Source organism: Copidosoma floridanum, unplaced genomic scaffold (assembly GCF_036245765.1).
Source record: "Copidosoma floridanum isolate Cflo_tuat_1 unplaced genomic scaffold, Cflo_Japanese_pri ptg000030l, whole genome shotgun sequence".
Classification (NCBI taxonomy): Eukaryota; Metazoa; Arthropoda; class Insecta; order Hymenoptera; family Encyrtidae; genus Copidosoma; species Copidosoma floridanum.
The window spans coordinates 14,390,061-14,414,720 of record NW_028321907.1 but is presented as its reverse complement, the minus strand read 5'-3'; the positions used below and the strand labels follow the sequence as shown (position 1 = coordinate 14,414,720).

Here is a 24,660-nt window from a genome sequence, read left to right as displayed (position 1 = left end):
AACATCAAATTAAATAATTCATCTTTTAACACAATCATTTTTGTGAGGACAAAATATTAGAAATAGTAGTTTTCGTATCTGGTTGCGCATGTCGCCAGGACAAGCACCAGGCTCCTTGTGCTTGCCCTGATTGGATGCGCACCAGGTGCGAACCCTATTTTTCCTACCGAGGGCACACCCAACCCTCAAAGTAGCCCATGGTAAGAAAATTACTTTAAACCTTCAACCACATTGCTTCCATAAAATGGTCTAAAGCTCCACTGCATTCTCTTCCTCAGGTTACTTACATAAAAATTGCCAGATTTAACTCAGATATTCACCCAATACCACCAATTTTACTTAAATCAACACGCTATCTAAGGGTAGTAAGAGTCAACAAGCATTTAACTTACAGAATTTCAAAGTAAGGCAATAGTAAGCTGAAAGAAGTTACTGTCAGAAAAGCTCGAATCATAAAAGAGAGCACGTATGTATTTAAGTATAGAATCGATTAGTGCAACAAGAGATTTGGGGAGAAAGATAATGGTAAGACACCCAGCTAGAATGAAGTCGGAAATTTAATATCGGTAAAAGAAAGAACTCACCTACACCCCTCATCTGATTTAACATAATCCATCCATTACATAACTTGATGTAGAGGACGACGAAAAGAGCAGCTGTGCCTGAGTGCCACAATTGCCCCAACGATACTTCCTCATCGCAGATCGGTCCAGTTATGGTTTTTTTTTTCCCCCCTTTGGTTGCTACTGTTGCTACTACTGAATAATAAAGTGATTCCCTGCAGGGAGAGTATAAAATACACTGTCGTATACGAAGCTGCGAGTTTTCTGTACAAGTAGGTACATAGATAAGCGAGTTCATAAGCGAGGGTAGCTCAACTTCATGAATGAATTAACAAAAGGGGGATACGCACTGAGAAAGAAGGAATTAGGGTATTATACTTGCGTCTTGCAATATATGGCTATGACACTATATTATCATTTCATACGTACAAGCAAATCCTATACGTATAGGATACACACGTTTGTTTTGCAGCTTTCCGCTGAATATATCATGTACCACTTGCAGTAGACCGTCGTTGACGTAACTGAACTTTGTTTTGAAGTAATAGAAATGAATAGGATATTGAAAGCTCCTCGAGAGATTAGCTGTTTTTTTCTGCAAGCTAAATAAATTTGCAAGTGAATTGACTCATGATTTCATCTTCTTTTATTTGCAACAACAGTGGAATCATGAATGAAAATCTAAAAGAGAAAGTACTATAAAACTTATTTCTAAAATAAGGACGTATAACTGGTATTATATCTTTGATATTTATTGAACGAAAAATGAACGGTAAAACGGAGGAAAATAGAAACGGTGTGAGAGGTTCGAGTCTTCAGAAAGAAGTGAAGAGAGAGTTGCTCCTGCTTGACAACACAGTCACTTTGTTGATTTCTCTGGTTTCCAAGTTATTCGCTGCATAAAACAATTGCCACCATAGCCTCCCGTCCGCAAGAGAGCCATTACCCCCCTTGCCCCGGTGCTCCTTTCATTTTTGAACAGGAAAAATGCGGCCCCGGACATTCCAAACGAAAGCCGTGCACGCGGCTTTTCGAATCGTCAACTTTACGATTCGCGGGCGCAGTTATACAAACAATCGATAACATATAGTATTTAAAAAAACGAGCTACTCTCTCCTTCTCTTTCATTCTTACATTCTTTACATTTCTCCCACTCATACAAAACTTTATTTTGTACTCAAGCATACTTGACAAGTTTTCTCGCTGGTCTTGTTAATGTTCCGTTCGCAATTCGAACTTCAGCGCTACGTACTTGACCGTCGTCACGATTCACAAAAACTTTGGTAATTATACCCTTTCTCCAATAATTTCTTTCAACCTTATCATCTAAAATTATTACTAGATCACCCTCTTGGAGAGGTGCCTCACTTTTTTGCCACTTTTGTCGTGGAATTAAAGTAGGAAGATATTCACGCAACCATCTTTTCCAAAAAGCGTCAGCAAAGCTTTGAGAAATTTTCCACTGTTTTCTCGTACAAACGTTTTGTAAATCGCACCGACTTATTCTTATCTGCCCTGAAGACGCTCCCAACAAAAAATGGTTAGGCGTTAGGGCTTCAATATCTCGGGAATCAGAAGAGACATGTGTAAGAGGCCGAGAATTAACAGAATGCTCTATTTCTGCAAGAATTGTCGCGAGCGTTTCCTCTTTTGGAGCATGTTCTTTCAAAACAGCAGTCAGGGCAACTTTAACCGATCGAATGAGACGTTCCCATGCACCTCCCATATGAGGTGCGGATGGCGGATTAAACTTCCACTCAATATTTCGATTAGTCATATAATTACCCAAGCTTTCGCGATTTAAGTTCTTTATACATTGAGAAAGCTCTTTACTCATTCCCCTGAAATTCGTACCATTATCAGAATATATTGTTTCAGGAGTTCCCCTTCGGGCGGTAAAACGTCTCAGAGCCAATATCGCGGAATCTGTACTTAAACTAGATGCAAGCTCAATATGAATGGCACGTGTAGTCATACAGGTCAGTAAAACTCCCCAACGTTTTTCGCGCCTCCTCCCTATTTTAACCTGAATAGGCCCAAAATAATCAAGTCCGCAATGAGTAAATGGACGACAACGGTAAGCTAAACGTCCTGGGGGTAGAGCAGCCATTTTAGGTTGTGCTGGTTGACCTTTCCGAATTTTACAAATTATACACGAACTCGATAAGCTTTTAAGACCTTGACGCAAACCCACAATCCAATAATTCTGTCGTAGTTCGTTAAAAACCGTTTGATGATTAGCATGATAATATTTTTCATGGTATTCCTTAATTAATAATTTTACGATCGGATCTTTTGCACAAAGAATAACAGGATTTTTAACTACACCGTCTGATGCAAACTTTTGTATCCGACCTTCAGATCTTAACAAATCATTTTTGTCTAAAAAAGGTGTTAAAATTATAATTTTACTATTTCGTGGTAATGGCTTTGAATTTTTTAACGCATGTATTTCTTTGTTAAATGACATTAGTTGACTATTTTTAAAACAAATTTCTTCAGCTTTTTTCTTTAGCTCTATAGCTGTCAAAAAATTATTATGCCATTGTTTATTCCGTTCTAAAGCTGAGTGACTTTTTCTTTTCCAATTTTCTGCGGCTTTTAAGACTCGTGATAAAGCGGAAATTAAACGTTTCCAACTTGAAAAACGCGAAAAATCAATTAACTCATCTTCGATCGAAAGAGTAAAAGTATTAACCGAATCCTTTTTAAGTTCGCAATTGTCCTGCATATTATATTTTTGCCCAAAATTTTCTTTTGGCCAAAGGCTTTCATCCCTGTGTAAAAATGCTGGTCCAATTAACCAACGACTGTTAGAGTCTAACGCGCCAGGTGCTATTCGAGTACCGTCATCTGCTGGATTTTCCTTTGTAGGAACCCACCGCCACTCTTTCACGTTTGAATTCTCGTTTATTTCATTGAGACGATTAGCTACGTACATCTTATAATCTCGCGAATCTTTCTTAATCCACTGTAATACTGTCTTAGAATCTGACCAAAAAAATCTACGAAAAATTGAAAAAGTATGTTCTAGCGCAATAAACTTAGCTAATCTCGTAGCTAACAAGGCACTCTGTAGTTCTAAGCGGGGAATAGATTGCGCTTTCAACGGCGCAACTCGACTTTTTGACATGATAATTGCCGTGTGAAAACTCCCGTCTTTTAAAGCGAATCGCCAATAAGCTACTGCAGCATATGCTTTCGAACTCGCGTCACAGAAAATATGTAATTCTGCTGAATCAAGTTGATCGGTAAGGCTTTGATAACAGCGAGGGATTCGACATTTTGTCACGTTATTTAAATCATGTAACCAAAGCTTCCATAATGAGAACTCGTCCTCTCGAATTTTCTCATCCCAGCGAACTTCACTAAGCCAAATCTGTTGCATAAGCATACGCGCACGAATGGTAAAAGGCGCAAGGAAGCCCAACGGATCAAAAACCGACATGATTGTTCGTAAAAACTCCCTCTTTGTAGGCTTTCTTTTCCCACTGATAATATCACTGTCTATTTTAGACTCTTTAAAAGTAAAAGATAACTCATCAGGTAAATTGAGCCATTTTAGCCCGAGAACTTTCTCCTCACCGTTATCTTTTACCTCAATAAAGCTTTCGGTCGAGTTTCCGTCATTTATAGTGTCTACAACTAGCTTTGAATTACTAGCCCACCCATGCATTTGCCATCCTGCATTAGCATTTATAATTTTCGATTCTTTAACGCGATTGGATGCTTCCTCAGCTGTCATGCAACTATCCAAAAAATCGTCCATGTAACAATTTTCTTTTAAACTCTTTACCGTTGCAGGAAAACGAGAAGAAAATAAATCGGCATTTTTGTCCTTGATAAATAAAGCTGTGCAAGGTGAAGATTTTGCCCCGAATAACATGGAAGTCATGACGTATTCTTGTGGAGCCTTTGAACTATCCCCGTCTCTCCACAAGAATCGCTGAGCATCGCGATCTTCTTTACAAATCTTAATTTTTAAAAACATATCGCGAAGATCTGCTTTAACCGCGTAAGCATATTGACGAAATCGCATTAAAACACCTGGGAGAGATTTAAGAAAATCTGGGCCAGAGAATAACAAATCGTTAAAACTTAATGATTTCGTTTTTGCCGCTGCGTCAAAAACTAAACGTACTCTGCCTGGTTTGTTTATATGACGCACACCGAAATGGGGAAGATACCAAACTCTTTTGCCGTATGATTTTTCTGCTCTTTCTGCGTAACCATTTTCCAATAAACGAGTCACTTCTTTGTTATATAAATTTGCATAATTTTTATCACGAGCTAGCTTTTTTTCTAGTAGTTGAAGCCTTCGCAAAGCGGTTGAACGACTATCCGGAAAATCTGTATCGTCTGAAACCCACGGTAAACCGATCTCCCACGCTCCATTGTTATATTTACACGTATCTTGTAAAATTTTGATAGCGCATTCATCTCTTAAACTTATTTTATTTTCGCAGTCTTTCACGCCGATATCATCGATTAAAAAATAGTTCCTAACCAATTCGTTAAGCTCCTCGTTCGTATAAGTCTCCTCTCGCGAATTGACACTGAGACTCGCGGAAATAGCTTGCAAGCTTTCAGACTCATTTCTACTTAAACACCCGTGAATTGACCAGCCCAAAGCACATCGAGAAACTAGTAACGAATTCTTTCTTAGTTCTTTAAACTCTTGGGTAACTATCAAACCAACATTATCCTGACCTAGCAACATTTGCGGAGCTTCATCGTACGGATGAATAAAAACTTTTGTTTCTTTCTCACAATATTGAGACAATTTATAATCCACACTTTGCATGGGAAGTGCAAGGTCATCGACTACAAGTAGATTTTTTAAATTAAAAATCTTTGAATCATGCTTTAATTGACAATTAATACGCTCTGTGGAAAATGTAACGTTATCGTCACCACCAATCCCCTTCAAAACTGCATTTATACGTGAAGTTTTTAAATTAAGCTTTCTTACAATCTTCGAGTTAATTAATGAAACCATGGAACCTTCATCTAATAAGGCATGAATCAAAACCGAAGATTGGTTATTCAATAAAAGAACGGGTACTGATTTTAATAAAACTCTTGAATGTAGTCATGACTGTTTGCTAACTGACAAAGCGTCAGGCTCAGAATCTTTTAGGTTCAAAACTTCTGTTTTAGTCTCAGTTTTGACATTGAAATTAGCATTATTCTTAAAAGGAGTATGTAGAAGTTCGTGATGCTTAATACCACATTTTCCACACGATCGCGCGGTGCACCTATCTCTCACATGACTCTTATCTAAACAATTAAAGCACAGCTTGTTTGTTTTCACAGTTTTCCAACGTTGAGAAATTGGAGATTTTGCGAAATCTCTACATTCAGTAATAAAATGGTTCTTGCGACCACAGTGAAAGCATTCTTTTTTTTCTGTACGACTCTTTTTTGCATCTTCTTCAACATTAAGGTTCAAAACTACTCTTTTGTTACCGTGAGACGTTCGAAAATTAGGTTCAGACAGTTTCGCAGTTGCTTCGTTCAAATCTACAGCAATTATACCAGCTTTGATGTTTAATTCGGCTTCTTGAAAAACAAAGTCAGCTATTTTTTCTAAATCAGGTTTTGATGAGTTCTCATTAGCAGAAAATCTTACATAATTGTGTATCATTGAATTTGGCAACTTTTGATACAATTGATTTGCAAGCTCTGGACTAAAAAGATAACCTACATTTTTATCAATCGATTTTATCGCAATTACAGAATCTTTTAATTTTGTCGCAAAATCTACTAAGTTAACATTTGAATTTTTCAAGCTCGGGAGCTCTCGAATCTCTTTGATTATCTTTTCAAGAATCAGTTTTTTATTTCCAAACCGCATTTCTAGCGTCTTTAAAATTTGCTCTGTATTATTTCCGGCAATAAACAAAATTCGAGTAGCTTCCTGAGCTTCGCCTCGCAGAGCTTCAGAAAGACGAACAAGATTTTCTGCATCTGAGTAATTTCCCAAAGAAGTCGAGATTTCAAAGGATTGCTTAAATCTTGACCATTCGAGCGGTTCTCCAGAAAAAATAGGCAATGATTTAGCTGATGTCATTCTATTTAAAAAAACCGAATTATCATTGCTCAAACTAGAATTTCGAACTTCTTTTAAGGTCTCTTTTATTGCGTCTGCTAAATCTTTTATAGAGTCTGCGTTTAAACGGTCAGAGTGAGTATTACAATTCGCGAGTCTATTATGAAAATTATTAGGATCGTATAAATTCTCAAAATTATTTTCAAATTCAAACTCATTTTCAGATGCAATTTCGGAATTCGAACCATTATTGGCAAAATTGTTTTCAAAACGATCTCCCATCATATCAAAATCATTTCCGAATTCATTACGGTTAGGAAAAGATGCAAAGGAAGCCGATGGTTGAGACGCATAATTCGGAAAAGGGTGCTCCTGATCTAAAGTTGGTTCAGTTTGATACGCGTGACCAGTCGCTACTGGTAATTTTGACAAGGAAAACAGTGTACGCTTGTGTTCCGCTGTAGAACCCGTCGTTGAGGTCGTTGCACGGGGTGGTAGTGCGCGCTTGTGTGCCACTGCGGAACCCGTCACTGATGTCGCCGTAGAAGATGGTGATGTGCGTTTTCGCGTCACTGCAGAGCCCTCCGCTGAAGTCATCTGAGAAGGTGGTGGTACGCGGTTACGCGCTGCTGCAGAGTTCGACGCTGAACTCTTTGCACGAGGAGGTGGTGGGCGTCTGTGTGCCACTGCAGAGCCTGTCACTGAGGTCGTCGCAGGGGGATGTGGTGCGCGTTTACGTACCGCTGTAGAGCTCGCCGCTGAGGTCTTCGTACGGGGTGGTGCGCGTTTGCGCGTCGCTGCAATCCCCGTCGCTGAGGTCATCGAAAGGGACAGCAGTGCGCGTTTACGCGCTGCTGCAGCACCCGTTGCAGGAGGTAGCTGTGCGCGTTTGCGCGTTGTTGCAGTGCCCGTCGTTGAGATCGTCGTACGGGATGGCGGTACGCGTCTGCTTGCTGCTGTAGTGTCCGTCGCACGGAGCGGTGGTGCGCGTTTGCGTGCCGCTACAGAATCCACAGCTGAATTCATCGGAAGGGGTGATGGTGCGCGTCTACCCGCCGATGCAGAACCCGCCGATGCAGAACCCGCCGTCAAAGTCATCGTAGAGGTTATAGTCGGGCGCGCAGTTACGCGTTTACGTGCTGCTGGGCTTTCAACTGCAAAAGTCACGGTTGATGAAGGTGGTGGGCGCCTCCGCGCTGGTGCGAAATTGACATTCTCAGAAATAAAAGCAGGTGGTGCGCGTTTTCGCGCTGCCGCAAAACCGAGTTCACCAGACGTCAAGGTCGATGAGAGGCCCTGTGATGCTGCGGTTGAAGGAGAGAGACCCATCTCCTGCAATTCTCTGCTTCCTTCCTCCATTTCCTCCTCCGAGGACTCGCCAACATTTTGGAGCACAACCTGATCAGCTGCACCGGTCCCACCCTCGAACTCGTCAGCCAGCTCTTCGTCTGATACGGCATCGTCAGCCTCGTTAACCTCATCACCTTCAAGGACTTCGTTTCGAGGCTTTTCCTTCGTTAATGGACGGTCTTTGATATCTCGTTGTCCTCTCTTCATGTTGAGAATTACACGTTCGCGGGGTTTTTAACAAGATGCCCCACGTCGAGCGCCAAAAAATATAAAACTTATTTCTAAAATAAGGACGTATAACTGGTATTATATCTTTGATATTTATTGAACGAAAAATGAACGGTAAAACGGAGGAAAATAGAAACGGTGTGAGAGGTTCGAGTCTTCAGAAAGAAGTGAAGAGAGAGTTGCTCCTGCTTGACAACACAGTCACTTTGTTGATTTCTCTGGTTTCCAAGTTATTCGCTGCATAAAACAATTGCCACCATAGCCTCCCGTCCGCAAGAGAGCCATTACCCCCCTTGCCCCGGTGCTCCTTTCATTTTTGAACAGGAAAAATGCGGCCCCGGACATTCCAAACGAAAGCCGTGCACGCGGCTTTTCGAATCGTCAACTTTACGATTCGCGGGCGCAGTTATACAAACAATCGATAACATATAGTATTTAAAAAAACGAGCTACTCTCTCCTTCTCTTTCATTCTTACATTCTTTACAAGTACCCTTTTCTTCACGATTTTACTCTTTCACGAGTGAAGTTGTTTAATGAAAAAAAATCCACGCAAGCGCTTGAGGTGCCTTCTAGAAGCGTAAGGCGACATTCTCTATTTATATCAAAAGCACACATACTGGTATGTACATGCGTAACTTCGGGCAGAATCCTTTTGCATTTTCTCGTAACCTGAACTACCTTCTCTAGTGGCAGTAAGAACGCGAGCTAAATCAGAACCTCTTTCATGACATCGTACAGCCAAGCCAGTGAACGTGCAGCAGCTTGCAAGCTCCACACATGGTGAACGAGCAAGGAGAAGAACGCAAGCGCGTACGGCTCCTGATTCAGATTTCGTTTGACTAAGCTTCCGGAGTGCCAGATGTGCGTATTCGTAAACACGTTCTCTCAGAAGGAGCTTGAAACTAGAGTGTGAGACCAAGTGGGAATGAACTTGTAAGCGAGCTTTTGAATACGTTTCCTGATTGCTGTAGGAGCAATTAACTACTTTTTTTTAGACTTTGCGTTCACTTCTATAGGTGTCGTGAGTTTTAACTTTTGTTCGGTACCTTTAGTCAGTTGAGCCATCGATCTACAAGAGAATTTCCCGTAAAATAGTTCATTATTTTCTGGGAAAGCTGAAGCAGAACAAGAGCTCGATTGTGTGGACTGAAATTTTGCTAATTAACAAATTTCACCGTTAATACGTATCACGCTGCAGTGCATGCAAAATCATTATGAGAGTCAACTGCAGAGCTTTTTTATAATTGAAAATTCATTGGAGTCAAAATGCACTCGAGGAATGATCGTTACCAGGCGTTTCGAATATTGATTGCGGGCGTATACCCGCAAAATTTGAACTAATGCAGGTAGCCATTCGCCTCCATACCAAACTCATCATGTTTACCCTTTGTTCGTAATTATTGTCATCTTTAGCTCCATTATAGAAGCCGATCACAATGGCACAATCGATAATGTACACGTATACATGTGTACCAATGCAAATAACATGTAGAAGGGTTTCTGTTAATCGAAATATATCCCACCCTGTCCTATACATGAAAGAACGATGTGTAGTTGAGATCTGTGCGTAAGCTATGTGAATACATTCATATTCATGAGCTTGAAAATCGACCATTTCTTACTTTTCATCTCATCTACAGTTTCTCTCTTCTGTGACAACCATTCGCGTTGACATTCGCTGATATACACGCAGAACAGCAAATTTTAGTATACTTAGCCGTGCTGATGAGATATCGCTTTTCGCCAACCACTACTCCTTGCAAAGTTCAGTCTCTGTATGAGATGCACATGTGTCTCTCATATTCTTCCGAGCTGTTGCAGTCCCCAACTCCCCTTTCTTCATGACTTTTTATTTGAGCACCATGAGATGGTAGTGGTGCCGAATTTTCCATTTCAGTCAATCAATCTCGCAGTTTCGTTTACATGTGGCTCTCTGCTCCATGCACTCTTTTCTCATTCCCATTCGCAACGACGCTTTGTATTTGCACTCTGTTCCATCAAATCTCAAAGCCCCAATACTGCAAAGAAAGGCTCAAAATGACTTGATACATGTATGCAAAATATAAACACACTGAGGCTGGAGTACAATGTGCGATACGCGACCTCGCTCAGGCGCCGATGTTTATTTATGCGAGAGTCCCAGCTTAAGCGCACTGGTTTGATTTTAACGCGATGGAGGTGATATCTGCTTTCTTTCTCTTTCACCCATCGTCCTCTCTTTGTACTCGCTGATTTCGTATTCTCTGGTAGTTCTATCCACAGTGTATTTTTAAAACACGGAAACACATTTTCGGATCGACACGTAAGTGCAAGCTCGAGGAAAAGGCGATAAACATGTAGATGTTTGGGATCGAATAACATATATTGTCTGGCTTTTTTTCTATGTTTTTTTTTGCTTTTGCTGTTAGCACTATAGTACATGTAAATTTTTTATACATAAAATAATAGTATAAATTTTTTGGCAAAATACATCATCAAAATTACGGTTTTGTTGCTGAACTTATTGAATTTTAAGCCAAGTCGACGTATGGAATCGTAAACTTCGAAACGAAATTTCATTCGGCTTGTTTGAAAGTTTTTCTCTAGATTTCCAGATACTCAGGTGTTCGATTAGCATCAAATTACCACTTGAAAAAAACACTATGGAGATATTTTTTATCTTAGTTTTTTGTACGGCCACCGCAAGAATTACGAAAATATTATAAGTTTGATCAAACAAAAAAGAAAAAGGAGGAAATGGAATACTAACGTAGGAAGCCAAGTCATTATACAAGCGACATTATCACCAGGGCTATTTTGCGGCCTGAGGGTCCGTAGGGTAGCGCTCGGTCACATGGCGATTGCGTGTGGCGAATGCTATTTTTCTTACCGAGGGCGCTGTACACATCTAAATTTCACGAAAAACGCCCCGAGGTAGGAAAAATAAACGAATATACGTAAATTTTTCATAGAAAAATAAAAACAAGCAATAGTATTCATACCACACAACTGAAATCCCTAGAAGCGCTCTACTATTATTTCTCTTCACGGGGATTTGTCTGTGCAAACATGTTACAATATACAGTTTCACTGTTTTTTCGGTCACATTAAAAATAGATCAAACAATGGACGGCACAAGGTTCAATAAAAAAAGATCCAACGTTGAAATTACACCCAACAATCTTTTTTGTACACCACATATTGCAAACGAGCAAGAGGAACAAAGCACCAGCAGCAACAATACAAAGATACCCATTATCGTTGTCTATATACCTTCCCCTCAACGATAGCTATGAAATAAGAAATATCTTACACGTATACGTGTGTAAGGAGACGTACTCACAAGAAGCAGCTGTCGAGTAAAACTCTCCCCCGTCGACATGACATGTAAACTCAACATATTTCGCATTATTGACAAACTGTGGACGTTTATATATATACGCTGTCTTTATGCATGAATTCCGACGCAACGCACTTATACTTCTCTTTTTTATTCATCAATCGATAGCTCTCGTACAAATAAAAAGTAGCCAGCCATCTACTATGTGTCAGAGAAACGTTCATCTCAACACACCCTCACCAGTATGTGGACCATTTGACTTTTTGACACGCGATGCGTACCCCTACATATGCCATTGCATGTATAGGAGGGGAATTTAATTTTTCGCTCGACGCTCGATTTCATTCGGACTTGGTCAGAATAGCAATGCAGCCTTGAAAGTGCTTCTTCTAGAGCGGTGACTGGTTGGCTCGAGGTGTATTCGGTTTCCATGTCGATAGTCGATAGTCGATAGCGTGCAGCGAATGCAAATTAAATTAGACTTTACTTTCCATTTTAAATCGCGTTTTTTTTATCTTTCACAGATTAGGTGAATTCTATGGGAGGTTCTTATAAGCTATATGTGTCGGTGCAATAAACATTCGTAACTTCCAAAAGTTACGCAGTTATCAGGCGCAGGTACGCGAGAATTCGTAAGTTTGGTTGACTTACTCGTCACCTGTTGTGCTATCGACTCCTGATGAGGCTGACGCATATTGTCAGCGAAACGTTGCGCATTAATAAATCAACGCAAGAAAATTTAAATACACTTTACTTCTATTTATTTATTTTCTCACATTTCGCCCCCAACGGATCACTGATCACTTTGAATTTAGAAAATTTAATTTACGAAGCAAATTCACTCTTACTAATAATAATCCAGCCGAACAGGAACGATCCGTGTATAGTTCATTGTTATCGAGACGAATAAGTTAGGTGGATCCTGCAAAACTTTTGAGTTTAACTTTGTTGTAATATTATTAAATCTAACACAATTGAGGGCAGAATAAATGAAATGGAATAACTATAAATTTAAAAAGCCATCGCGAAAATCATTTATTACGGCACAAAAGTCGTAAGAATGTGAAAAATGCAATTTTTAGAAAAGCTCGATCTTTTTACTTATCCAAGAAACCATCTCCAGCCGAACGAACAGAGGGCCCAAGCACGTTTTTCACTTTCGTCTTCGTCGAGCTCCTCTCGTGCATAAATCATTAAATGATAATTAATGATCTCCATCTATTATCCTCGACCAACATTGTTCAATTACCTACTGGCTGACACTCGCTTTTCTAGAAATTATGCGCGACGTCTCAGGCTGCTCGAAAACGGAATGGAGCTTGATCCACTAAAAGCACTTCCTTTTGCCAGCGCTACGAGTGAGCACGTGTATAAATTATCCACTGAGGCCAAGTAATTACATAATTTCAATATGTGAGGCACGGCTGCTACGACAACGGTATTTTTTGACCCAAAGACGCAATCCCAATTAGTTGAGGGGTTATACGTATAGTTCGGGAGAAATGACTGTCCGGTGACGGAGGTTCCTGAACAACATTTTGTAAGGATATTGTTTGTACGTTATATATCTTGAGTGAAAGTGTCAGATGTTTTAATTTTTTTTTCATTCTAAAGATCATCTTTCTAGTGTCCATGAAAATCGAATGAAGAAGCAAGATCAACAATCTAAAAAGTCGATCATTAAGCTTTTTATTCCAAAAATGGATTATTTATTCCACTCCTGCACCAACTGCGATGAACCGTACAAGAATCACTATCAAACTCAAGTTTGATGAAAAATACACCGTCATACGTGAAAACTCCGAAACAATAGAGTGTGGAAACGGAAAAAAACCGTACGATGTAGCAATGGTAGAAGAACGATTCAATTAATCGGCTGGCCAAGCTTCTGGCTTGGTGCAAGCTCCGGAAGCGATATTGCCTCGGGATGCCATAAATTATACCCACGTGGGTCAGCTTTGCCAAAAGCCGAGGGCGAAATTATATGCCAGCCGCTCGCTTAGTGCAACAGCTCCGAAGTAGCCGAGCTATCTGGTCTACATCTGCGTCATCTCTGGAAGCTCTGTGTAATGTGCAGTTCTGTGAATCATTTCGTCGATTCTCTACTTGATTTCTATCTGATTGTATGGAATGATCAAGCTTTTGAAACTGACACAACGATAAACTAAAATATATAGAAAGTTACGTAGTATTTGTATTAAAGTTGTACGAGAACTCTTTGGCTAATCGAGAGAGTTGACCTCGAGTTAATGTACATCACCTTTATTCCAAGAAATTTTTATTCATATTGCGTAATAAAGAAATCCACTTTAAAATAAGCAAGAAATTTTGTTCAATATTTATGTCGCATGATTTATTTACGAATGGACTAAACATCGGACTATTTTATCACTTTAACTCGAATTGGGAACAGCTCCAGTACAAAATATTTTATCTCTGCATAAAAACTCTTGGAACAAAGTTAGTTCCACTTCCTACGGGCACCTCGACTGTTTCTTTAAAGCTCAATAGAAATAAAAGGTAAAAAGCTCTGAATCTGCTCACTCTTTTGTTTTTGTCATCCGTTTTGCCTATGCATGTCCTTATCGGTAAAATTTTTCTGGATTCGTATTTTCTTTTTATTTCTATAATCCTTACGTTGAAGGCTTTCTATCACCATTATTGTTGAATTACCCCATAATTCATATCTTTTCCATTGTCGAAGGAAATTTTCGTTTCTATAATTTTTATGTAACTAATTCAATTTTTAAAAAATGCAGACTGGTATATTTAACATTTAAAAAAAAAATTGAGAGACAGTATAATTTTTGTATTCTAATAAGAATTTTTCAGGTCACCTTCAAGAATTTGACTGTCTAACCACGGAGTCCCGTTAAATATTATCAATACTATTGTTGATTTAATATTCATTCTCTTTAGTGCAAATACAGTAGTGGAAAATTCAAACATTCCTCGATGCTGAAGACGATCCTTTTGTCGGAAAGTTTTTATCCACCTCAACCTCCTTTTTTCTGACGTATTTTACCCATATAGGTTTGCTTACTTTAGCTAGCCGCAAAGTCGTTCTTTAGTCCGTTAGAACAAATAAAGCAGGAAAACATCAGCAGCTCATTTGTGGCACGGTGTCACATTATCAGATAGTGAGGAGCATTTAGCTGGCACTATTATAGCGTCACGTTAACCATAACAACCCTAACAGCGATAAATGCTGGGGGGTGGAACGCAATTAAACTGTCCGCACTACACCGCCGAGGAACTAAAGAGGCGAGGAATTTACGAGGAGCCATTTTTCTTCCTCGTGTGCTGGTGACTACTATGCTGGTGAGGATCCTTGCTTTTCTAGAGCTTTCTTTTTCGACTTTCAAACAAGCGAGAGACATCGGAAAGTCCGCAGGGCCGCCATGCCTTGCAATTACTATTTCCTCGTTGTGTAATGTAGGTATTTACCATATACTAGCATGGCGCTTAGTTTCCCACAATCGAGTTAGAAGGGAGATGAATATTCAGAGAAATGAGTGAGTAAAAATGTGTCTGCTCAATTTGGCGTAAGAACTTGCGTTTATTCACGTATGTTATGTGTAAGAAGAAAGGAGTGGATTGCTCGTGTGCATGAGATGCGGGTTGTTATCATTACGTGACTGTATTGTTTCAGAAAACAGGAGCTACTCGTATGCAGTAGGGACACGTTACATATCCAGTACTCTATTTCTCCTTTCCCAAGTGAGCTGAGAAAATAAACTGTACAGTCGTGATCTGATGCACCGCACTGATACACAAATTGCAGATGGAGGAGACAAAAGGGCTTTGATTTTCGTCGTTAGTTCTCGCCCTATTGAATTTGGCAGGAATGTTTAACGTGGAAAATCTCACGCTTGGTGGTACTGTGCATCTGCGTATCAGTAAAAAGGTTGCCACTTCTCTTGAAAAATTTTTTTTTCTCTGTTTATTTAAATGAAAATCGATAAAGAAATAGGAACCGTGTTGTCGTTTTTGTATCGGACAACCTTAAGAAAACAGCTTCTAAACACTGTGAATGCATAACTAAGAGTACTTTGAGAATTTACCATTATTTTTGGAAAAACATTGTGAAAATATTGATTATTGCCACATTATTTCTCAACCGATGCTTTCATAATTGTAATTAACTACAGAGTAAAATGCAACATATTTCTTTCATTTTTTTATTTCTCACAACCGAGAATTTATAAGCCAAATCAGTATCTCTATATTAAACATAATTCATTTGACATTGACGAATGACAGTAAATCAGTGATGGTCACTGTTATTATTCGTAAACCCTCACCTCTACCAATGAAAGAAAACAGGAGGAGCAGTGCAGCGGAGTGAACCTTGCAATTTTGGTAACGACCGTCGTGGTTGCTCGAGTTCCCCCTTTGCTTTTGCGCTTACTGTACAACGGACGGCTGACGAAATGATTTGTCATTTTCGAGGGGTCACTTTGAAGAGCCCAGAGAACAGAAAGAAAGAGAGAGAGAGAGAGAGAGAGAGGCTAGAAACAACGCTTAGGTCGAAAGTGATCATTAGGGGTAACACATATCAGATAGGAGAATGAGTTCGTTGTCATCGTCAGCTGATGGGTTTCCATATAACAGGAGCCACGCAATTCCGCAATAAGTTACTTTGTGAATTATCGATCGAAAGCGAGGCCAAACGATATATGTTAGTCCGACTTCTCGCTGTGCTCCTTCCTGTCTTTCTCAAGCGGTGTATCGTCAGAGAGAGATTCAGATTCAGATTCTTTATTCAAACATAGAGAGAAAGAGAGAGAGAGAGAGAGCCTGAAATGTCTTGATAGACCTACATGATATTAAATTATCTTACTAGTTCATTTATTTAAAATAAAATTGCAATTAAGGAAATCTATACATAAAGTATCTACTTGTTGATGATAAAATTTGGAAGGTTTTGAAGTTTATCAGTCGTACTTACAACCCCACATAAATATATACGATTGCCCGAAAGCAACTTCTACCAGCCCTTAATTCTATAGGAAAGTGCTCATTGTTTCGGCGTCAGACGGATTTCGTACATTATTCCGCTTGGAAACGGCAAAAACATGGTCTGGGATTCCGAAAATTGTATGATCAGGTAACTAACTTTCACTGTTTAAATTATTAAGTATGTACTTCAATTTATTACCTCGATTTAACGTTTTAAGATCAACATTCGTGGGTTCATTTATTTTAATCGAATATTAGAGTACAGAAAATATATTTGATACTCTAAGCGGCTCTTATGGCACATGTTATAAATATTGAGAGACTTAATTCAGTTAATTACATAATGAAAGATTCACTTAGCGTAATTAGGAAATTTAATTGAAATGTGGTGAGAATTTAATTAAATTTTAGTACGTACATGCTTACACGGATTATCTTAGTTTCATAGTATAAAGTCGTGGCTAAATAGGTATACTGTACATGTAAGTGTATTATTCGAATTATTGTATGATAACAAAGTTTATCGTAGCAATAGAATTTGAAATGTAACACATTAGATCTAATATCAACTAATTGGCTGCATCCATAAATTTATAACATAAAGAACAACAAAATGTTAAACATCCCACTCCGCATCTTTTGAAAAACAATCATTGGAACCAAGTCAAAAATTTTTGCACTATTACTTTCTCACATAAATCTTTTCAGAAAAAAAGTGTTTAGTTTAGGGGAGTTGGGTGAATGCTTCATAATGGGTGAATTTTTTTCATAATCGAATTCTCGACATTTTATTTGATTGACGTCGATATTACGAGCAGCACGCTAAGCCTTGCAAATTCTCAGATTGCGTCAATTAATTTGAAATCCGCTAAATATCGTATAAAGATCCTTCATCATTTGAGATACTAAGCAGAGAGTTGTGTTTAGAACTGGCTTGTGTAAAACTGATCCTGTCTCGCTTAACGAACGCGATTCGACATTCAATGAAAAATCCTTCACCAGTGCGAGGTCCTTTGGATCTAGTATATTCCTGCGTTGTCGATCAATGAGTGCTAGTTTAAAAAAGTTATAAGTTATATAACCTTTTCCGCCCTCGGCTGGTTTTGGGAGGCTGGTACTTCCTCGGGCAAAAAAGCAGTTTTCCGATACTCGTTCGAAAAGTCTCCTTTACGAACCTCGTTACGTCCCTCGCCTTCGGCTCGGGCCGCAAACCTCTCGGTTCGCAAACAAAGACTTTTCAAACTCGTAGGAAAACTACTATTCTTTTCTGTTTACAGGTGATATCTGAGTACTGTAGAACGAGGCTACAATCCCAGCCGTTCACCCACGTTGTCATGGACATGTATAGGGAAGTGGTGCGCTCGGCCCAGTACGGTGCCCGCAGACGAGCAGTGCTGCAATCAATACGCAGTCTGCCATCCGTACCCACTCAGCAGCAGCACCATCAGCAACAAAAACACACTCTGGGACCGAAAGCGGTACCAACACGTCAGAATCCACCGAAGACGACCCCGCAGACATCGAGACATCGCGCTGCAAAGGGAGCGCTATTCAAGGCCCAATCAAGGAACTCGAGATCCCAGCCAAATCTTTTAAGTCTTACAGACTCGGACTACGCTGCCGTAACAGCGAGGACGACGACAAAATGCAGTGCCACTGGCGATATCTACGAGTACTACGTCGTCGATGCCCGCAATCTCCACCAGCGCACCAACTCTCAGCCCGACTGTTGTACTGGTGAGCGGATAGGTATGCGATTACCTTAGCTATGCATGCATGAATGTTTGTGCGGCTCTCTGTGACAGCCAAAGCCTCGACTCTCTTTGATAGGGAGGCTCGCCGAATATTTGACATGCTTTTCAGACCTCGTAAGCGTAGCTGCGAAATCTGAAGCTAGAGAAAACTGTCTAAGACGAATAGCTAAGGGTCCGCTCAGAATTTTGGAACTTTTGGAATTATATCAAATATGCAATTATAATCCTGTTCATTACTCTGCTCGGTTTAACACACTAGTTTTTGATATTCAAAGACTACTCAAGATTTTTTTTTTTTGAGGTACCGAGAAAAGAAAGCATCTCCATCGAATTTATGAATTTCAATATTATTGTATAACGTTGATTTTAAGAACCTGAATACAAAAGGGATACTAAATAGAAATCAACCAAAAATCGATGATCCAATAATGAACCAATCAATTGGTTGTCCCAATTTTTACTCCGATCCGTGGCTTATATCGTAAATATTTTACATTTCAATCGGTTTTGTTAAATTTTTGTACGATTAAAATGAATGTACGATATGGATATCATGTTTCCTTGCGCAATGATTTTTGAAGTAGGCATTAAACTGTATGAATGAATCCACATATGCATTTATGAGTCAACGGGACACCAGTTACTGAAACTAAATATGAGTGACAAAATAAATGATGCAGCTTTAATTAATCGGGTCTATTATTAATATAGATGTCACCATCCTTACAGAAAAGTTTGTTATTTTATATAAGAAGGATATTTTTCAACAAAAAAATTTGTAATAACCGATGAATCAGTGTTCCAGATATCTGATTTCACTGGATAAAAATATTTTGAAAACTTTCATACAATAAATTTTCCGTAGATAAAATGATGTCTCAAGCAAAGAGTAGCACGAATTTGCCAGCGATAACTGATATCATCAACGACGCCGACATTCAGGATACCAACATCCCCCAATATGGGGATCCGATCTACGCGCTGCCTGTAAAACCATTCCTCAGTTCACAGGACGTGTGCAACACCACGAAAAAATTTTCGCGGCCGGAATTTTCTGCGCTACCAACCAATAAAGGCCGAATTTGTTATGAAAACTGTAGAGATTTTGGTGTGGGAACTACCATCACGCAGCCAACCGTCTCAAGATGTTTTGAAAATATCGTTACTCACAAGCAGCAACAGCAAACTCACGTGGTAAAATGTTTGTTACACTACCGTTGCTTACACACCTTGTATATATATTATGATAAGTAAGTGTTTGAAATTTTGGACGCGGAATATGATTTTGGTTTGTATGATAAGTCTGAGGATTAAAGTTTACAGAGATTAGGTTAATTTATTCAAGGTACCTTATTAGTACAGGAGGTTTTAGGCTGTATTTATGCAACTTATATCACATATGTAACGGCATTTGATAAATGATATCTTACAGATCGGCTAAATATTACAAGAAAAGTCAATAACTGTACGAAAAATAAAAGTTTCTTGTAACTCAATTGAATAGAAGAATTCGATGGAGGCTTTGTACTCAATTTATCAGTCATTTGTTCTTTCGAATCGTAGGAGGACCTCTATGCAACATCGACAAAGAGCCGTTCCGGGCCCATTGTCTTGCAGCGCCAGCATTCCAGTCCGCAATTTCCCTTGAGTCGTTCATCTTGCAATCAGGAGCAAAAACGCTGGGAGTTTGCAAATTCCATTCCAGACTCTCGTGTTGCTCCCAACCAACAGATTAATAGCAATAACAGTACCATCATAACCAGTAGTATAAGTAACAACAGCAACATTAAGAACAACAACAATAATAGCAACAACAACAATAATAACTCTAAAAGTGAAGTAAGTCCGCAATTACAAAAAATCGAGCAGCGTGTACAGACGGAGCAAGAGAAAACAAGGTTTGAAGCGAGGTTACCATACGTGCCACGGGGACCACCACCACCAAAACCACCACGGATAAACACGAGTCTAAAGAAAGCCCAGGCAGCTCAGACGGCCCTTGAGACCGAAAAACTACAGAGGTAAGCATGAGCAGTCATTTTATTTGATACTTTTTGTCATCATTAAAACTTTCCCTAGAAACAAAATACTAACCCTTTCCGCCCATGGTAAGAAATAATGCATTACTTACCTAGGGAGAAATAATAAAGTCTCAAATCACAGGAATTTGATACCTGAGGAGAAACAGAGGGTGACAAGTGTGTAATATGAGACTTTCTTTACTTCCTCCCGTGAGTTGTGTACACACGCATACACACACGATTTTTCACGATTTCTGCGCCAACAGAAGAAGTTTTTCTCTCACTTCGCGTAGTGTGATATTTAGGATAAATCTTTTTTAGTAACATAGCTTGGTATATTTTCGTATTAAAAAATATGATTGTAAATTTAAAAGTTTGTAAATAGTGATATTTCAAAAAGACATCATTTTTTCACCATCATAGTTCAGTTAGCAAAACTAATGATTGTGATCCATATCTTCTTTTTCTAATTAAATTGGTTTTCTGGTCTGAGCAGGGACGTAACAAATGGACCAAGAGCACGAAGAGGTCAGGCAGTTCAGAGAGCTCCATCACGTCTTTATAGAACTGTTAATGGTCCAGCCAGGTCCTTCAATAAAACGCAGTGTGTTGGACCGGAATTTGTAGTACGAGCTAATCAACCGATAAAACTACTGACTGTCGGGGATTTCAAGGTAAGATTTATTATTATCCTTATTTTTTTTATGAAAATCTTTTAATATGCTGCAAAATGGGGTTTTAATGAAATATTGAATACATTTCACTCAGTACAATTGTTGGATACATAGTTAAAAATTTGTTTGTAATCTGGAAAATATCACTAATATAAGGTGGCTTTTGTCTAAGCTTCAGTGCTTTCTGCATTCATCGATCTATGTTTCCTTGTTAAAAGATTGAAAAATCACTTAACAAAGCATGTTTGTTCTTTGCAGCGGAAAAATTCAAAAGTATGTGTTAAACTCCTGATAAATTAAAAATAAGTATTCATTTTAAAACAGCCCAATATCCAAACCCAACTAAAAAAATCTATAGGAATCAACATGTTATCGAACTCTGGAGGTTGACGAACAAAGTATCCTCAAGTGTAAATGTTTGCGCGATAATGTCGTTTATTATTTTTCCATTTACTGCAATGTAGTGATCCATCTTGTTGTTTGACAGGTTTCTTGTTTTTGGGATTTGAAGTATGTAGTTTTTGGTGATGTGTTTTTGGAATTTAGTCTAGTTGGTTTTTTTGTAACAGTATTTTGTTTCTGAGGTCTCTTCAACATGCAGTTTGTTGTTAGTTGGGAGGATGATTGTGAACTTAGTTGCTCTATGATCAATATCTATTTGTATTGTTTGTGCTAGTCTTTCTACTGTTACAAGCCTAGTATCAATTAGGGTGAGGCCAATAAAGGCATTTGACGCTGGGAATGTTGCCTTAGCTGTTTTAATGATTTTGAGATTGTAATCGATTTTTTTTTGCTAAACCAATGATTAAGTTGTGTACCTCTATAATTTGTTTTTGTGTCACCAAAAGTTGGGTGTCTAGTGTTAAGGTCACCAGATAAAATATAGAAGTTGTTGGAATAATTTAGATTAAAATCATCGAAAAGGGCTATGAGATCTTTATACAAGTTGTTTCATTAGAGCTGGAGGCATATGCAGTGATTATGACTAAGTTTTCATTTTTTTATATTTTTATTTTCAGAGCCGTTAGTTCTAATAGTGATAGATTTTTTTTGGCCTTTTTTGTTTCGCCTAAGAATACTATACCTAGATCATAGCCAAATAATAATTTATTTATTTCTAGTCTCTTGTACTTACTTTTTAAAGAATGTATATTAACTTCTATAATGTTTAGATTATTAGTTGGAGAGCTTTTTGGGTTAATGGTATTGGTTATTATATTAATGTCATTTTCTAAATTGTTTCTGTTGTTTTTTTCCTGGTTTTTTTAATTAACTTTTTTATTTTCTCCCCATTATCATTATTCATGCTCCATGCATTTTGCCTCTGTTGTTGATGAGTGTTATTGTGTGCTTGAGTTGTTGTACTTGGGTTGTTGGGGTTTACCTTATCCTTGATCCGTAGAGGTTATGGCAGGTTTGTTGGGTATATTCACTTTGAGTTCAACCTGGGGGTCAAGCCCGACGGCACCTTCAGTTCCTGGACCGTAGTCCGTTTTGACACTTCCGTTTTTACTGTTTTGCAGTTTTATTTGTTTATTTTCACTTTGCACTGAGTCACAGTTACGTGAGCCAGATATTCTAACCACTAGACCATACCGGAAGACGGAAGAAAGGGGAAATTAAAAAATGCACTAAAACAGTACAAAGCTTCTGTGTAAAGTGAAATGAGTAACGTAAGATGCAGATGAGGTTTTATTTTTCGATTAAAATTATAAATTTTAAACTGTAGATTAATAATAAAAACAATCATTTTTCTAAATTTACATCATATTAAACATTGAAATTAATAGTTTAAAACAACATCTTGGAGGTGGGAGGACCTTAATTTTTATTACTAACTATAAAGTCTGACATTATTTTTTTTTAATTTATGGTTGGAACAATAAATAATAAAGTAAAAAATGCCCTGTATTATTAAAACACAACGAATTGCATTGGAATATAATTAATAAGAAATAAATTTATTTATTTCAGATGAGCAACGTTGGACGTTTGACTGTGATACTTTTGACAGGTCAACGGCTCGAAGTCACGTGTGACCCGCAAAAAGTAACCGCAGGCGAGCTATTTCAAGTAAGTTGAAATTACTTTCTTTCTACCGTCATAACTCTGTTTCACGAATAATACACAAAAAATAGCTGATTAAATTAGCAAACAGCTATTTGGTCGGGTACAATTTTTAGTACTTAATTTTCTTAAATAAACTTTAGCACTGACAACATACATCAGAATGGCTCGTAAAGTTAGTACATTGTTGACACTCAATTAGTTCTGTTTATTAGCTCACATATCTTTTGCTGAAATTGTCAACAATACGTACCATTGCGCATTTATGCATGAATCAGGCAAAATGTCAATACACGGTAGGATTAAGTTACACACAAAAGTAAGCAAATAGAACTAATGTTAAATTATCACCAAACTCGATTACGAGCAGCTACACACTCTTCAAGTCATTGAAAAGACTCAAAAGCCAATAAAAATACTTCAAAGACTGCAAAAGTCTCTGAAAGACTTCAAGAGCGCGAATAGCTTGAAACCATTAAAAAAGACTGCAATATCTCATGAAAATACTCACGAAAAAAATGTGTAATTTATTTTTTGAGTTTAATATACAAAAGAATATGGGACTTAATTTTATCAACTTTATTTATTCCTTAACATGGCAAATAAATGTCAATTAGTTTCTACCTAAATGCCTCCTCATAAAGTTATTATTTACATAGGATTTGGTATACTCAGTTCAAAATATGATCAATACAACAATTATATATAAGTCAACTTAGAAACTTGTTATTTTTAATTGGAAAGCAGAAATAAAAACTATACATACATTTTGATTCATTTTTTAAAATTTACTAATATATCAATGAATCATAAGTGCCACTTCACTGTGTGTCTACAGTTTGTTTTAAATATCGTAAACACCTGTAACATGTAATACTGATTTCTCTTTGAAAGAATTTAAACAATATTAATAAAGAGGTTCGATGGCTTAATGGTTAGCGTGCAAGCCTACCAGTTGTAGATATTCGAGGGCTCGTGCGTTCGAGTTCACTTAAAAATTACCGAGATTTTTTGTCTCGGGCTTTTTCGATGGGATGAATATCCAAGAAGCCGGAAATACCACTTATCCGATTTTTAAAAACAAATAGTCGATTTTTCTGGTGACGTCTGGACCTCCAGGGGCTATCTTTTCGAAGGAAAAGCCAACACCACGGTGCACCGGTCAGCTAAAAAGGGGTCGGTACAGCGAGTTGGATGGTTTATTGGAAAGTATCTTTCCATAAAACTGGACAATAGCTGGGGTGTAAATAGTATAATCAGTAGGATGGATGACCGAGTCGTTTAATATAAGGGAAGGGGACCTTTGCAAGAGTCCTACACGGAAGACTCACATACTTGGGGAAAAAAATATGGTAATTACGGAAAAAAGAACGAGGGAGGCAAAGATTAAGGACATACAATACGTAAAAATCCTGTAATGATCATTCGCTACGCTGCAGAATTTTGAAGCGCTGCTAAGGAAAAATTGAGAACTGATTAGCCTCGCTAAGTAGAAGGGTAATATTTGTGATACGTACTTGATGCCTATAGGAACACAGCACCTCGATACATATGAGGATGAATCATGAGCAAGCTCAACCGCCAGAGGGCAGCAGGACAAGATACTACTAAGATATATATACGGATATATTATTTGAATACGGTTTATTTACATTGTTTCATAAGAAAA

The 24,660-nt window shown here is 38.3% G+C and overlaps 1 protein-coding gene across 1 annotated transcript in view; it reads left to right on the top strand.

Moving 5' to 3' along the window:
* Window positions 1-24,660, top strand: part of LOC106639698 (uncharacterized) — a 107,394-nt gene that overhangs the window by 76,226 nt on the left and 6,508 nt on the right. Inside the window, exons 5-9 of the mRNA XM_089596228.1 lie at window positions 17,753-18,224; window positions 19,095-19,423; window positions 19,793-20,250; window positions 20,747-20,924; window positions 22,899-22,997. Coding sequence (XP_089452354.1) covers window positions 17,753-18,224; window positions 19,095-19,423; window positions 19,793-20,250; window positions 20,747-20,924; window positions 22,899-22,997 — 1,536 coding nt within the window. The remainder of the gene's footprint in view (window positions 1-17,752; window positions 18,225-19,094; window positions 19,424-19,792; window positions 20,251-20,746; window positions 20,925-22,898; window positions 22,998-24,660) is intronic.